Source organism: Anas platyrhynchos, chromosome 3 (assembly GCF_047663525.1).
Source record: "Anas platyrhynchos isolate ZD024472 breed Pekin duck chromosome 3, IASCAAS_PekinDuck_T2T, whole genome shotgun sequence".
Lineage (NCBI taxonomy): Eukaryota > Metazoa > Chordata > Aves > Anseriformes > Anatidae > Anas > Anas platyrhynchos.
In genome coordinates, this window is record NC_092589.1 from 29,973,816 (window position 1) to 29,991,473 (window position 17,658).

Genomic DNA, 17,658 nt, shown 5'->3' on the forward strand with positions numbered 1-17,658 from the left:
TGCTAACCCCTCTGTAACAACTGAGTATTTGCATTCTGAAAGAACTCCTCTCATGTTAAAATCATAAGAGGCTGTTCGATTTGGACTGGATGAGCCATTTATTACATGGCTGACTATTGTTAAGGGTTCTTCATTTGGGGGATAGGGGAGATTCATTTTTCTCTTCTACTGCCACCCCTTGCCCTACCACCAGCATATGCAAGATCCTTTCCCAAGCAATCCAAACTGAAAGAAACAGATCCCTTGTGATCTGCCTGCACTAATTACCTAACTAATCCATGTCAAGCAGGTCACAAAGCAAGTTTACTTTGGCTTAAACTTTATCAAGAGCAAACACATGGCAGTACATGAATGCTTTTGTTTCTAGAAGGGAATGTTTTCCTTAATTTGCTGTAAAGGATATCTGCATTTGACTTGTATAGGAACTACAAAAACACACACCTGGAAATACATTTAACCTCATTTGTAATTCATCAAGTTCAGTGTTCATAATGAGAAAACGCAGCCAGATCTCCTGTCTCCAATCCTTTCCTGCACCAAAATTTTGAAAAGAGGCATTATTAACTATGAGCACTTTGTTTTCAGAGAATAAAAAACATTATTCTAAAGTCTCCCCAGTACTACAGAAGTACTTAATACATAGCAGTATTTAATGTATATTCAACATAGGGCATTTTTGACAAGAAACTAGTAGTAGAAAAAATGATAATGCTTAGATTCATACTTAATATCTTTCCAAGAAGCTTAAGCCTGGTTTCCATTCAGTTATTGATTTCCTAATCTATGGTGCATGTTGAGAAGGAAAACATAAATTTTAATATATCACAATGTGTTTACAGTCATAACCTGGAGCATATAGGCCAAGATAACAATTTACTATTTACTGTATTTCAGTATTTAATTTCTCTCTACACAGTAAACCACTTAGAATAGCAAAAGATCAGACAGCATTCAGGGATGGTTTTAGCTCTTCCATTCCAGCTTTTATACTGCTGAGCAACAACAAATACAACAGAAAGACGAAAAATAGGAAATCAGACATAGTTTCACATCTGCTGTACACTTTTCAAACTCCCATAGTTGCTCTTTTAAAATTCTCTGCTACCATTTGAATCACAAAGAGAATAATTTCCCACACATCAGCTGGGCTGTCAAGTAAGCATATTTCAGTACTCTCCAGACTTATTTAGTAATTTGTTTTCCTTTCACCCTGACGCACTGTAATTTCATAATCAATGCATTCCTGGACTTCAGAATGCACTTAAAATGAATGGCTGAGTTCCCATATAGGAGATTGTTGGTTGTTTTTAATTGAAATATGCATTAAACCCAGTCTTGACAATGATTCTTGGGAGTAAACAGTACCCAGATATGCATTTCCACCCACCAATATTTTAATATCTAATAATAATAATAATAATAATTTATTACATCTTCAGGCATTGTTTAAACTACTAGTAACATTGGTATTGATTTATAATAATTTCAAATTTTATATTCATGTGTTTTATATTCTACTTCTATTGTTTTTATATTTACGGTAGAATATTTAAATCATTTCAGAGAATAAAATCAGTATCCCAAGAAGTTCTCCTTGTTTTTTTTCCCCCCCTAACACTAGAGAAACACAACATAACTGACAGGTCTTCACAAATTGAAGACCCGGGAAAATAAAAACTTCATAATTCCCTAAAAGTAAAAAGGTAGCTACTAAGCATTTCTGTTCTTTAAAACAAACAAACAAAACACCTAAAAGACAATATGTAAACATGCAACCTACATAAGCAATCAGCACAGGTTTATTCATGTTTTTTATGAATAAAGTCTCTGTCAGTGGTAATTAATGTAAAATTATATTAAAAGCCCATGCAGCTGTCCCTCTGCAATGGAACAAGTAGACAGGCTTACATTTTACATCCAGTTCTAGTCAGCAGTCTTTCCCAATTTTAAAAGATTTTATATAAGCTGTACAATATGTTCAGTGCCAAAGATATTTGTCACCAAGTTGCTTTGCTGATCTTATCCAGCAAAACATTGATAATGCCACTATATCTCACACACTGTTTTTGGTTTAAATACTGTTTCCCTACTAATTTCATCATCACCTTTTAAGCATTCTTTTCTAAGTAATAATCCACAGCTGGTGAAAAGTAAAGAGCTTCTTACCATTCTGATCCAATATTTTCCCCGTCTCTGGAGTCCAGCAGCAAGGAGCTGTTGCACTGCTTACTAGAGACACCGGAGGCTTTGGAAGCAGAGAATGTTTTATGTGGTTAAAATGTATCACCACTGATTATATTTCAGTCCCTCAATTCCTAGCCTTGATGCTCTGGAAATCAGCCAATCCAAGCAATAAAGAGGTTTGCAATAAGAAGTTGCAGAATTTTCACAGCAAATGCTTCACAAAAATGTTTTGCTTCTTGATACTTGTTTTTTATATCCACTAAATGTTAAAATAAATCCTGGCTCCCTCTTCCCTCCTCCTCCTCCTCTTTTTTTTCCCCCTTCAAAATGAGATTCATATATTGTTCACAAGGGACTTTAGCACTTGCTACAGCTAGGCACAGTGCAGACAGGCATCATGCCAGATTACGCATGCATCTCTGCCAAGATACCTGAATCTTGACTTGCAACACACCCTGTTATTCCAAACATGGATCTTCCTAAGGCAAAGCTCTTAACTTTGCCAAAACACACAGTGTTTTTGTGAGGCAGCCAAATGCCCCTCCAGATTACTAAGGATTATTTGCAATGTGGTTGTTCTTTGTTGGCTTTTTTATAAAACACTTTTTCTTAGTGAAGACAAGGTGGTAAGTTCCAAATGGATAAAATGATCAAAGCAGCACTTCTACTACACACTTCTACCACACACTTCTACACCCATCCCTCTCAAAAATACACACCACAGAAAATCTCTCTGCAATGCTGTGACTATGATTAATTACTTAGTTCATATTATAACAGCCTCGGTGTTCCCAGTAACAGCCCAGGATGCTGCTGAGCTAGGGACACAAAAACCAGATAATAACGTCTAGTTTAATAGGTACTTACAATAATACCCCAGCAACCTGGCCATTTCCAAGCCTTTTTGGGCATTACAATAAAGGAATTTTAGAGAAAGCCTCCATAGTCTGCTGAGGATCCTACCTTGGAGATTCTCCCAAGGAGCAAGCATATCATTGTGTGAAATTTTGATGAATGGATGAAAGAGGATGGAGTGATACTTCTGCCATGACTGAGAGTTCATAAAGGTCCAGGAAAGTTAAGACCATGCTCTGTGTAAGGAAGAAAAAGAAATTCAGAAAAGATGCTCACATCTTTTTGTAACAGGATACAATAACAGTTTCCACAGGATCTGTTTGAATGTGTGTGACAACGCATGTCTGACCTGAAGGAAAGTAAGAAAAAGGATGATGGACTAATTGGGAAGCAAGTTGAAGAAAGCTGGATGGAAAGTTACATTCTTTGCTGAAACAGCAGTGCACTTATTTTAAAATAAGATAAATAAAATTTTGATGTCAATAACACTGACATTGATTTTTGAACACAGATAAAGATCAAAGCAATAAGTGACATATATGTTACAGACATCATGGCGAGATAGGTTGTTTCCCAGTGTGCCAAGGAAGCAGAAGTAGAGGAGTTTACAGGAGGTCTGTTTTAGCTAGGTGTCTAGCTCAATAGCCACAAAAAACTCTCTTCAGTTCTGGTTGAAGAAGAAAGGTCTGAAATAGACATATTTTCAAATCTTTATGACAAAGATGAATTTGATTACATTTACAGATGAGAGCATCTGGTACAAATGAATAAAAGAAAGGAACTACAGTTCAACCCCTAAAAAACACAGCAAGATAGAGTGGAAAGAGGCATGGAAAGAATGATTAAGAATACAAGTGGGAAAAAATAGGGAAAATAGGCTCTGCTTCCCTGATAACAGACATAATTTCACAAAGAAAATGGGCAACAGTACCTAAGATAGCCACTCTGCTACAGGACATCAGAACAGAGGACTGGCTTTTTTACTCGACCAGAAAGCTGTCCACAGGAACTTTGCCATAAGCAGTTTCAACAGCATGCAAGGAAGGAGCAGCAGCTGCACTGCAAAGTGCCCAGTGCCACACCACAACTTAGGCAGGGATGGGAAACAACTCATACAGCCACATGGGTTGGGCAGTTAATGGACACAAATTCACAAAAAGATATTTATTGGGATAGCGATCAAATGCTGAATATGAAGACATGCAGCCACCACCTGCCTGTGTGGGTTTCTGCGGTAAGTCTGTATGAAGTGGGGTGATATGACCCACTATGCATACATACAAACCTCACAGTCTGAAGCCTGCCTCTCAGGCAAGGCAGCCAGGATGCTTCTATTTTGTTAATGAACGGTTAAGAATTATTTGAATGCATACAGATTTCAGAGTGAATTCTGTCACCATCTTCTCATAATTAAAACACACCTCCAAAATTCAAGTGCAAATATAATCTCCTAAACTCAACTAAAAGATATTTCTGCACAGAACAAGCACTATCAATACAACTGTACAGGCATAAAAAATATTCAAGTTAATAGACTTACTTTAACATTAGCACTCTTGCTTCAAAAGGTCATCTTTTTCACTTAAACTCCTTCCAACATACATGCTGAGTGTCCACATGGTAAAAATTATATGATGGTATAAATGCAATACCTTAAACTTGAACCTCAATTTTTACATCTAGATAAGCCTTAAAGATGAAATACTTTCTTTGCCTTACACTGACAAAGGATCCACACACAAAGGGGAACTTACATTTTCTGAACAGGTCTATAATTTCTCCTTTTTATAAGAAATCACCTTCCCCCAGGTTTGAGTTAAAACCCTTAACTTAATCCTGTGCTGACTGCTTTCAGCCTTCTCATGCAAGGGCAGGTGTATATTGCCAGACTTTACTCTCAGCAGAGTAACTGTGATCAGGAGCCCCATGCTTTAGAGGCCATTTCAAAAGTGAGATCAAAGCTCTAAAAGGCATCTGACCACTTCAAGCACCTGTAGCAGCCCACATAGTAAAAACATTTACTTAGGCAGCTTTCCTTGAGCATTAATGTTTTCAATGACAAAAGGAAATCCCTGGATGCTCTAAATGATCAAGGATCTCAGACTGAGGCTGGCTGACATGCTAAAGTTTTGATCAAAGCAATCTGATTTTTGTGATGAAAATATCTCATTGTCAGATCTACTCCTGCCTTCATGCATGCATGCATGCATGTTCTCTGCAGCACCCAAAGCCTCAACACTAGAGCTTTCAGTCTGCAACAACTGAACAGCTGTATAAAGAGGTACCAAACACAGCAATTGATCAAAGAATTTTTGCCCTGGTAGAATTTCTTTTATTTTGGCATTTCATTGATGCCTTAAGACAGGATGGAGGGGGGGGGGGGGGGGGGAAAGTATCTCAAATTTTCATTAAATGAAAAGTCCTAGAAAAATTAAATACAGAACTGTTGAGTCATTCTGGATTTGCTTGAGATGCCGCAAAGCCAAACAGGACACGCAGTGACAATTTTTTTTGGCACACCCTGTAAGCCTGTCCAAATTGTCACCAGCATTGTGAAGCAACATCTCTCTCCCTAGATTGTAATAAATAACGAAAAGACCAATGGACGTTTTGCTATGAACAGCTAAATATAAATCATAGCTCTAATGAGTAATAAGACAAATGTATGCACTATTATTTGACTTCACAGAACAAAGATGAACTAGGTTATGCCGTCTACAGGAATTCTAAGCATCACAAAACCAAATGTACAACTTCAAAAGCACCTACACAAAAGAGGAAATTAATAAAAGTCTGAATTATAAATAATTTAATATTTCACAAAATATGTTTTTTCCCCTAATTATTCTCAAAAATTTTCACTCAGAAAAGGTATAAATCCATCATGATTATCTGTACAGAAAGTCACATGCATTTTCTCACTTTAAGGATATTCCATTCAATCAGGAATGGGAAAGCAGTAAACCAGGGTGGAACACAGTAGGACTTTTCAAAATCTTTAGCACCCACGTAGCTTAAAATCCAAGCCCATATACTTTCAGTGTGGAGTTTAGCCTGTGCTTGCCAGATAGACAACACAATTCTGGATTTTATCGTTAAAGTCTTAGAGCAAAGAAAAAGGTTCTTAAAAACTACCATAATGGTGGGGGGATGGATACACAAGACTGCAGGATGGATACAGCAGCAAACATCTTTGTTTTCTACCTTTCTGCATAGATGGCAGATGACCAGAACCACAAGACCTACTACTCTGGGAGCAAGAACCATACTCCTATTTTATCGCGACATTATTTTCATACAGCAATGTCAAGACTGAACTTCAGATAGCAGCTTCTCCATTTGCCTGGGGCTTTTCACCACCAGGCCCATTATGTCAAGATAATTTCTAACATCCTGGCAGTTTATTGTAGGTCTTGTCTGTCATTATCCCAACTGATTTTTCAGCAGTGTTTGAACACAGAGCAAGAACCCCTGTAGAACAACAAAGGCTGTTCTTACCAGTAAAGACTCTACTCAGTAGTAGTCAAAGGATGAAGCATGACCCTAAAAGTTCATCTTTTTTGTAAAGTCTGCTTGCCTTACCCAACCCTAAACTGATGTGCTAGCTCTAATGGGCAATGACTGTGTCCAAAGCCACTGCCTGCTATTTAAATGGGTAGTATCAATACACAGTCCATGAGGGGTTTTCACTGTCAAGACCAAACATTGCTTACAAATTTCAAAATAATGGGAAAATATTTCTTTAGGAAGAGCTAAAATTGTAAGAGCTGAGAAAAGCTGCAAAAGAAATGCCGTCACATTAAATACATTTCAGTTTTGAGATAAAGTTCTCATATCAATCAGATGCAGCTGCAAAAACATATGAGTGCTGCCTCCCAGAGTCCAGCTGCCTAGAAACGATTTTTTCTATTTTGCTGTGGAGCACTGATTCAGTGCCCAAGGAAGCAATCCTCAGCCACTGCGAAACGATCACTGGATTCTCTGCCAACCCTTACACAGAGGGGGTCACACAGGGCCACTCCAGCTTCAGCTATGCGTAAACCCAGCCCTCTGTCGCCTGAACAGCTCTGCCACATAGCAGCTTCAAAATGGAGTTAAACCCATCCCTCTGGCTCACATGCACACGAATTCCTGCCCACAAAAGCCTGCAGCTGCTAGGCCCACCAGCCCCAAGACAGCTGTGCAGTCCCTGCCACCCACTACTCATGGCACGCCTGGAGCAGCCCAGCGGCGGCACAGCCTCTGCAGCACCCTGGGAGGCCGGGGAGGAGAGGCACAGGAGCATGGCACAGAGCTGCATTCAGAGGGTGGGTGGCTTCCACCTCCAGTCATCACCAGAGGGGATGACACTGTATCTAGGCCCAACGACTCAGAACAGCACAGCACCCTTTGATCTAACTACTGAAATTAGGACACAATTGTAATTGTGGTCCAAAGCAAAATGCAGATGTTTAAGGAGTCTTGTTTAGAGAAATTTAGGTTCAAAATTTCTAGCAGCGGTTTGAGCACCAGTCTCTGTCTTATTCAAAAGAGATCATTATTTTGCAACATTTACCAAATACCCAGGCCAAGCATCTTTCCATCACAAAGTAACTCAAGAGATGTTTCTAAAAAAGCCAGATACAAATAGTCTTTTCCTATTTTTTTCTAACCAGACAAAAAAAAATAATACTTTTTTCCATGCATGTTCGTGAAGATGGTACACAGACTTTAAATACTGAAATTGTTAGCAGTGTAAGACCTCATGAGTAAACAAACCATTTCTACCACTGAGAAAACCAGTTAATGGAGCAGCATTTCCCCCAGTAACTTCCATTCCCAAAGAAATACCTGCCCATGTTCACTACAGGAAGAAACCACTTAAGTGTCGATATAAATGAGTGCATCTTTCATTTTCGCATTGCTTTCAAGACGACTCCTGCCAGGCGTTCTCTTCCTCTCCCTTTCACCACGAGAGGGAGGCACAGCATTGCTCGGGCCCCGTTTGCCACGAACGGAATAAATAGCAATCGCAGAAGTATGTCATTATCTTACAACAACCACTTGAATTAACTCAATTAAGCTAAGCAAGAATGATCACGCTATATGCTAGTGAGTACTTAATAAAACAGGTTTTTATACAAAAGCTTACATAACATATACGCTGAAAAATAGCCAATTTTAAAAGCAGCTACTCATGATACATATATTCGTATTTGGTCTCCTATGTAACAACATTAGCTGTGTTGATGTAATTCAGTTTTGTTTCCATGTGAAGTTACACGTAATATGATTTTCCTGTATTATAGAAGACATTTAATTCTGCTGCAGTACTCTGCCTAACGCCAGTCTCAAACTCAGATAGAAGAGGAAAATAATGGCAAGAAGATCAAAGCTACCGCTATTAAGTTGAGACTGGTCTGAGAGAAGTGGAGAACAGGAGTAGTACCAAGGAGAAATTCAGGGTTTGGTGTGAACTTAGAGCTACAACAGACAAAGGTTTATATGTCTGACTTCCACAATCGTGACATTCCTACAAAGCTGTCTTCAGAAAGCTGGTGCCTGATACAGAGGTACATGCTACAAAGGGATAGCTCTGGAAAACTCTGAAGGAAATAGAGGCACAGCAGAGTACTACTGCATGGTCATATGGACAAGAAAAGGCTCAGAAAGGCAGTGGGTGACCAAGAGTCATCCAATGGTGACAACAGAGTACCTTACAGACATTGTGGTATTGTATGAAGCAACAGGGTTGGGAGAGTACCAAATTTTTTTCCAGCATAACTAGCTCAGTGGCAGCTACAATCTGACTTCTGATTCAGAAATCAACATGTGAACCTCACCAACTGATCCTTGGTGAAGGAACTGGTCCTAAGAAATAATTCAAAAGCATCTGAACAGCTCCAGCATTTGTTCAGGTACCAGACACCAGCACACCAAATGAAGTAAGTGACACTGATTAAACCCCCTCCAAATGAAAAGAGGCTATCAGCAAGAATAAAGCAAGCAAAAGACTACCACAGATTTGTGAGAGCTTGAGAAGTCTAAATGTACACTATATACATCTCTAGCACAGAATGAGCAAGAAATGGACCTGCACAGTACTGAATGACATATATGAGATCAAGATTCCCTTTGCCATGGAACAGGAACAGCAAAGAATATTTTAATATCAACACATACCTGGCCTGCCATCCTATGGGCTGTCATTCCACCCAGTATAAGCTCTGTGAGAAAGACAATCTAAGCAGATAAAATGAGGAGACAGTCTTAGAGAAATATGGAAATAAAAAGCAGTGGGATTTGGCCCAGGAACGGACCCTACAGTGCAGTCACCTGAGGTGCAATACGGGGTTATCAAAGAAGCCCTAGATATCACAGAACAGTCTCCATCCACCTACCCACAGTGAAAACAGAAGAGCAACAGAAAACAGATGCTATCAAGTAGCCACATGCAATCCTGCAGGTACATTACTGTCAATTCAAAAAGTCAAAGTGGGAAATACGCAGAAAGGACTACATCAACATATAAATAAAAATAATAATAAAATAAATCAGTATTAGAGCTGAGATTAACAAGGGCACTTGAAACAGGAAAAGATAGCAGAGACAAATACTCCAATACTCCACAGGTTTTCTTGACGCTCTGAGAAAATTACTTTCTGAAAAAGTGATTAGAGGATTACCACAATTTTCACCAAAACAACAGACTGAAAGACCTGATTGCATCTTAGGAAGAGACACAGCATGTGGTCAGACAGCTTAATAGAAACCACCTCTAGAAATGACAGCACATCTGAAAATCTGATGATAGTAGCAGATGATAATCTAGTCCCCTTGCAGCTAAGCGTACAAGAGAGTAGAACAAGGAAGAGTTGATTTTAGCAACAAGGTCTTTGAAAGGCTTTTGGAAAAAATGCACAAGCTTCTGAACTAAATTCTTTAATCAAAATCCTATCCATGTTGGGAAAAAAAATAAAAAGAGGAAACTGAATTAAGGGATGGGCTGTTTTCCTAAAAGACGGATGGACAGGCAGCTGAAGATTTCAGCTGAAGATTTTCTCTAAACTAGTTGTGGGCAAATAAATTTTAGCAAGAAAAAAAAAAAAAGAAAAAAAATCCATTCAAAGAAGAATCCCAAAGTGGAGTATTCCTTGGCAAGTGATGTGTGGTGCCTACTTATGGAAAAGTGAAGTCAAGAGTCTCATAATAAACTCTACAAATAGCTAGTTCAAAACAAACAAACAAGTTGCCAAAAAAGAGAAGGTTTTCTCAATCTGGAGACTGATAGTCAGAATTGCCAGTCCAGTGACCAAAAGATTCAAAGCACATATACATGAAAATTAGATTAGCAATCTAGTGTTATACAGCTAAATTTGACCTAACAGGCACACAAAAGAAATATCTGGCAAGCAATGTTGCTTGTCGCCACGGATTTGCAAATACACTTACATAATATATATTTATTATGTAGAATAAATAGCACATAAATAGTATATAAATTATACTTACATAAACTACTGTGATGTGATGACCCCAGCCAGGAAGCACCATGCAGCCATTTGCTCTCTTATACCCCTCAGTGGGACAGGGAAGAGAACAGGAAGAACAAAGCATGGAAACCCACAGACTGAATAAGAACAGCTCAACAGGCAAAGAGGAGAAAAAAAAAAAAGAGCACGCGACCCAAAGGACTCAGCACCTCCTCCAAGCAGAATGATGCCCAGCAACAACTACTACAGAAGGCAACACCCCATGTCCCCTACCCCACTTGTTGCTCTACACGTCCAGTTTCTATTGCTAAGCACAACACTGCACGACATGGAACACACTGCTGATCGATTTGGGTAAGCTGTCCTGGCTGTATCCCCTCCTACCAACCTCTTGCCCACCCCAGCCAGATCACTGTGGGTGACAAGAGAGAAACAGAGGCTTGGTGCTTTGCAAGCATTGTTCAGCAATAGCCAAAACATTAGTGCTTTATCAACACTGGCTTAGCCACAAACACAAAACATAGCACCATTTGGTGCTGTGAAGCAGGTTGACTACATATATCCCAGCTGGACCCTGTACATCTCTTCTGCAACAAAGTTGACTGTCATTTCAGGTGACAGCAGGGCAGCAACCTGGGCAGCTTCCTGCACTTGCAAGGTCTTAACACGAGAGAATGTTGCTATCTCCCTGAAGGCAACACAGAGCTGATGCTGACTCAAAAGACACCATGGAGAAGTAAATGATCTAAAATCAGATACAGCTTAACACATGGATATTCTCAGCTTTGCTCTTTGATGTTTCTAATGTTTGCCTGGAGTCAGCTGGTAAGATGACATCAATAGCTGTAAGATGGAAACAAGAGTGAGAAAGAGCTGATCAATAAAAAAAAAAAAAAAAAAAAAAGAAAAGAAAAAGCTTAACTTCTCCAATCATCTTCCAGATGAAGGATGATCATCTACACGTCTACAAGTTATGTTCTTCAGGCTAGCAGGAAGTGACTGGTCAGTGGAACAGTGGTTGAGCACCAAATTTAAAAACACTGTATGATGAAGCATGAGACAGAACAAGAATATATGACACGCCTGGTGCATGCGGTCATTATACTACACTGGCAGAGGAAGAAAGAAATAACAGGCATTTATGGTAATTTAGATTAATACTCGCATTTCTGCAGAGTAGCTGAAAGCTACTGTTCAGAAATTTAATGTTGGGTAATGAATAACTTAATTAACTTATTACTGGTCAAGCTGAACTGAAGGCACAGAGTAAGTTCATTAATGGTTTAATCATCTAACGATTTTAAGGTGTCTGAAGTTAGTCCCAAGGGTAATTAAGGCCTGGGTATCCTTCTTGGCCAAATTCTTTGCTGGTTTAGCACACGCTGCTCCTAGTAATTTCAGCTGTGTTTCACTTGTTTATATGACTAAAAACTCGATGAGTTTGTAGAAAGCCAGTATGACCTGTCAGACAAAAAAAAACACTTCTGAAAAACTAAGGGCTGAGAAATATATGGAGAGAATCCACCATGCTATAAAAGAAAAAAAAAAAAAAAATCTTAAGCCTCTTGCTCTCTTCTTTTGGGTAATGGCTCTTGGATGATAAAACTATTACCCCTCACATTAAAGAGGCCCCAGTGCTATTTATTTACCTGCAAAATGCTAAGAACATGCTTTCCCAGGTGATGCACAAAACCCTGCAGAGAAGTGGCCAACTCTCTCATTCTGAAATTTTACAACTAAATCATACAACTGCTTTCCACTGTTGACTCACAAATCTCACACATTCCTAAAGAGGCAGTTTAATTCTACAGTTACAAAATACTGGACTTCAAAATGCAGGCAAAGGAAAAACAGATCTGAAGACACAGAAGAATGATTTGCCATGTATTACCAAATACGTATCAGACATGTCAAATGTGTACCTTTGCCAGATCAAGGGTCTTGACTGGAGCTATGCAAAAGTAAACAATTTTAACCTGCATATAAAATTGGGGTCACAAAATAGCCCTAGAACAGAAAATTCACATCAGAAACTAAAAAATTCAGACAACTCACAAAAATTATGACTACTAAACATAAGAGTACACTAAACAGCATGAGTAGTATCCAACAGTGCTCTCTATGTTGTTTGTTGAATGCTGCAATTTTCTTTTCAGCTTCATTATTTACAAGGATTTCACATAACATTTCTGCAGCTAACAGAATAAAACTTGCTGAATATATAATGTAATTTCCTTAAGACAGTAACAGTCTTTGAATCTGCTATAAATAATTTGACCACTAACCGGAGACAAAGCCACAGCATGTCAACGTAGTTGGCATAGTTTGCAGGAACTATTCAAGAACTTGAATTAGCCTATACTGAGTTGCACACTTCTTTCTATGGTTCTGAGCATTTGATTTATTATTTTATTTACCTTTTACAATTAGAGAAATTATGTTTGAATTATATTCTATTAATATCTGGAGATAAATAAAGAACGTCAGAGGTGTCAACATCTTTCTCAAGGACTGCATTATCATGCTTTTCAGATATTTTATACTTTTCAGAAAAAAGACTGGAAGTTGCAAAATAGAGAAGTTGATTGCTTCATGAAAAGCAGTCTCAGAAAATTAAATCTTCAAAGTGGGTTTTATATATATTTATTTATTTATATATTGGAGAGAGAAAGGTACCTTCTGACTGCCTTCTAGTAGGCTATTTTCAAAGCTTTACTGAGCCCTCTAAGCAATGAAAAACCTCCACCTCAGTCTTGATTTGAGAAAAATATATACATATATATTTGTGTAGGGAAAAAAAAAACACAACAGATTCTCCTCAACCCTGCATACCAAAGCTTCAACCCCATAAAGTAAATTTGTAAAATTATGCGAACATAAGGCCTACCTCATTTTTCTGAAGAGTATATTTTTTGGCTGTATGATGGATATGTCTAAATTAGTATTTTATCTTGCTTCAAGAATGTATTTTTGTAAACGTGCAAGTCTCTTAACCATCTCAGTCTTACTAGGAGGTAAGGTGCCAACCCTCTCTGGATCCCAACAAGTAGGAAACAAACACTTCCAGGACAGGTTACTTTATTAATAATACAGAAAAAATATGATAGCAATTTATAAAACCCTATATCTCTTCTGATGCTGGGAACTCCAAGGTGATAGAGCTTTAGATGAAGCTTTGATCAGGGTATTGCACACTGCACTGATGCCATCCGTACACATCCATACACTTACATTCCTGTAGTGTCTTGTTTACAATGCAGATTCATCTGTCACTCACAGCAATCAAGTCTGGAATATGGACTTGCTGTTGAAGAGGACCTTGGCAGTTCCTAATATTCTTATCTCTGTAATAAGCTAACAGTTCCTGGGAACAGGTACATATAATATTTGTACACTGATTAAATGCACATTAAGTAACTAGCACTCATGCTTTACTCAAGATATATACACTTGAATTAACTATCATGTGGAGCACCAACTCCTTGTGCAAGTCCTCTTGACCAACCACTACAATCCCAAATTAGGTTTGCTTCATGGAGTGATCCAGGAATATACAAACTAGTTTTACCCAGATTAAACCTACAGATATGTTTCAGAAGTGCAACTAATACTCAAAAACTGCTAACAGACATTCAATCAACAGAACCAAACTACAGCTATTCCTATTTAACCCTCCCAAATGTGTGCAGCACAGACACTCAGCCTCAGCACCAAATATTTTGCTCTGCAAATCTGCTTCTATTGCTCTGGAATATTTGTTGTTGTAGACACAGTCTGTGCAAGTGCCAGGGACAGATGAAAACTGGGGCCAGGGTGTCTCATCTCACAGACACTTACAATAAAAAAGACAAGTCAAAAAATATAGTGGCTAGGACACCAAGCTGGGAGTCAGAGAACTAATTTCAATCTAAGCCCAACAAACTGCGCAAGATAAATTGCCGTTCGGTGCTTTTATTTCATCTCCTTAGCCTTCACAACAAGACCTGTCTCTCACTGCATTTGGATGCTGCACAGCACAACAGACCCTAGTACTGGTGGAGAACGCAAATCACTATTATTATACAGTATGCTCTTAAAAATATACGGGCAACCTCAAAATTTTTCTACATTCTCTCAGACAAGTAAATTAATTTTGGTGGGATTAGGAGACATCTATACTGTGTTCATAAAGTATGACTGAGTCAAACAGAGAGCCCAGAATCTGACCAACTCGGTCCCTATAATCCATGAAGCCAGTCCAAGTCTCTAAACACTTATTTATGACGTAGTCCCATAGGCAAAGTCTCTGCATTTTTATTGCTCCCAGAACTGCAATATTGACAATAGATGCCTACATAGCTTCAAGGGTAGAGCGGGTTCACCATATATTGACGACTCACTTTGAACCAAAACTACATTTTAAATTGGATAAAAAACACAAAATGACCTCACCAGAATAAGCAGATGTGCCAATGCTATACTTCACATCTTCCAACCACTGAATGCATATTAAATATTATATAAAGTGGCTATTGCTGTTTCCTGAGACTATGGAGAAAAAGATAAAGATTCTTAGTGTATAGATAAAATGAATTATCCAAAGCAGCTTTTTTAGATTCTCTTTCTATCCCAAAGACATGGTTTACATACTTTTCTGCATATATTTGTAACATTATCCTTTGGATGTTTGTTACAGCAGGGACAAATCTGTAATCACATAAACGACTGTTAAAGTCTGTATTGTACACACAAATATTTTACATGCATTATAAAAGGTATGAGAACAATTTTAAAATTAAGGGAAAAAAGATGAAGATTGTAACCTCAAGTAATCTGAAGGTATTACTAAATGAAAGAATCACAGCAGTTTTTGTTTTAACTTGTATATGTGCCTGTACATGAATGGAAATCAAATAGCTTTTTCCTAAGGAAAACAAAGAAACAAAACAAAACAAAACAACACAAAAAAACAAACAAACAAACAAACAAGGAATAACAACAGAGGTTTAAAACAAACCTTTCTGTAGCAGAAGTTCAATGAGTCGGAACAGAAAATAATGAGATATACTTTGTAAGCAAGGCATAGCTGTTACAATCTATCATCCTTAACAGTCAATCATTTATGAATTACTGCATTCATACATTTTTTTTAACTAATCTCCACCTTAGACAAACGCAGTTATTGATAGATAACTATATCTATATTTTACCAAAAAGAAAATATGCTTTTTGAGCACTTTACTGAAAAACATTGGCACAATGACTGACGTCTGAAAACCAGAAATAATGGAATTATCTGGCTGAAGACTAGGAGTGCAGTGATTGCAATGGTATGGTAAATGTAGTCTGATTTATACGATCCCTCACCTACTGCCTATTTGGCAGCACTCCCAATCTATAGGCACTGAAGTCATTGGGATCCCAGATGACAAGCAGTGCAGAGCCTGAACAGATTCTAAATCATCTGGTGAGCCCTAGATAGGTGGTAGGACGAGACAGTAGGATGGCAGGACAATTTATCTCTGCCACTTTTTTTTTTTTTTTAATCATGAACTTTCTTTCTTCAGCATGCACACTCACAGAAGTGTTAAGGTACTTAAAACTATGAGCTCTACTTGCATCAAAACATGTTTTTGATGAACAAAAGATAACATTCATTTTCCACAAAAGCATCATGTAATTATGTGATGTTTCTGGTTTACAGCCCTAAGTCAAGCATGACTGCCTGTTACTATAGTTTTACTTTTCACTAGAAGAAAAAAAAAAAAAAGGCACATTGTAAATATATGGTTACCCATTCATTTTAAATTAAATATATATAGATAAAAAAAACAACAACAACAAATAAAAAACAGAACAAACAAACAAAAACCCACAACACCCACATCCCAAACATTCAAGTAACTGTAATACAATCTTACTATTCATTTATATAGAAATGGTCTCAAAATTATGTCACGCTAACAAGTCAGACCTTGTGCTAAATACACTCTTATAAATGAAGCACAGCCTAAAGCCATCAAAACAAGGGCTTCACAGTAATCAGCACTGCATAAACCACCACCGTTTCTTCCTGTAGGGCTTAATGCTGAGAATTTTAAGGCCTTGATCACAAGTTCATTGGAACCACTGAAGAATTTTCAATGGTTTTGGATTATGTCCCAGAGAAATAAACAGGCACAAGAAGACAGGAAGGTAAGACAAGTTAGCAGAAAAACACATTAACAGTGAGGGTAAGCTTGCTTTCTGTTATGAAAAACAATTTGCACACCTGCTTTATTTCAAAATCCTGATGCAATTATACTGCAGGCTACATTTCTGTATGAGAGGCTGCACTTTCTTTGAAGTGAAATTCATTAACCTATTTCAAGATAGAACAGTAAAAACAAGCATTTTAAAAATAAAGTATTAATATCCCACACGGACTAGGTAAATTTGTAAACAAAGAATGTTACTTAATTGCTTTTAAACAAACAGTAATGAAAAAGACCAGCTAAAATGGTCATAATTCTGGAAAATGAAAATACAAGACAGTATAGTAAGCTCTATATATTTTCATGCCAGCAGCCGCTATTTTCATTTTTTGTCCTGATGCTTAAATGGAAACTTCATCTGCGGGTATGTGTTACACTTAAGTTACAGTTAAAACACCCCAGGGACATAAGCATGGATTATACGACTCTTAATGACCTTCCAGTCCTGTTTTTCGTGATTTACTTAAGAGAACGACATATTTTGTGGGCATGCTTCCAGTGATCCAATTATGAAACATATACTGTTTTAAGAACTGATAGTGAACATATGCAAGTATATATACACTATCTTATTATACCATTTTTCTTTTTAACATTGCCCAGCAAAGCAACCTTGGCATTCTGAGAAAAAGTAGTATAAAATACACATATTACGTTTATTTTTTTGCAGTAATTTTTCACCACTGCAATAGCTATTAGTTAACAGGTGTCTGTGTCACATTGTTTGCATATGCAGGCTATAATTTTATGAAAATGGTATTTTATAAAGTTACATAGAAATGTAACCAAAGGTGTTAATAACTATCTGTCAAAGGCTGCCTGTTGGTTTAAATAATTACTCCAGTTACTTGTGAAAAATGAAATGAGGTGGTAATTTGTTTTTATAGATCTGCTCAAGCATAAACATGGTTTTG

General features: G+C 37.7%; 1 protein-coding gene across 6 annotated transcripts in view; it reads right to left on the reverse strand.

Moving 5' to 3' along the window:
* The window catches only part of PLD5 (phospholipase D family member 5), a 177,870-nt gene that overhangs the window by 136,569 nt on the left and 23,643 nt on the right, over positions 1–17,658 (reverse strand). The window contains exon 1 of one of the 6 annotated variants that reach the window (XM_021275167.4): positions 2,167–2,536. The exons of the other annotated variants lie outside the window; for them this stretch is intronic. Coding sequence (XP_021130842.1) covers positions 2,167–2,169 — 3 coding nt within the window. The 5' untranslated portion in view covers positions 2,170–2,536. Of the gene's footprint in view, positions 1–2,166; positions 2,537–17,658 lie in introns of those variants that run through there. 6 annotated transcript variants of the gene reach the window in all.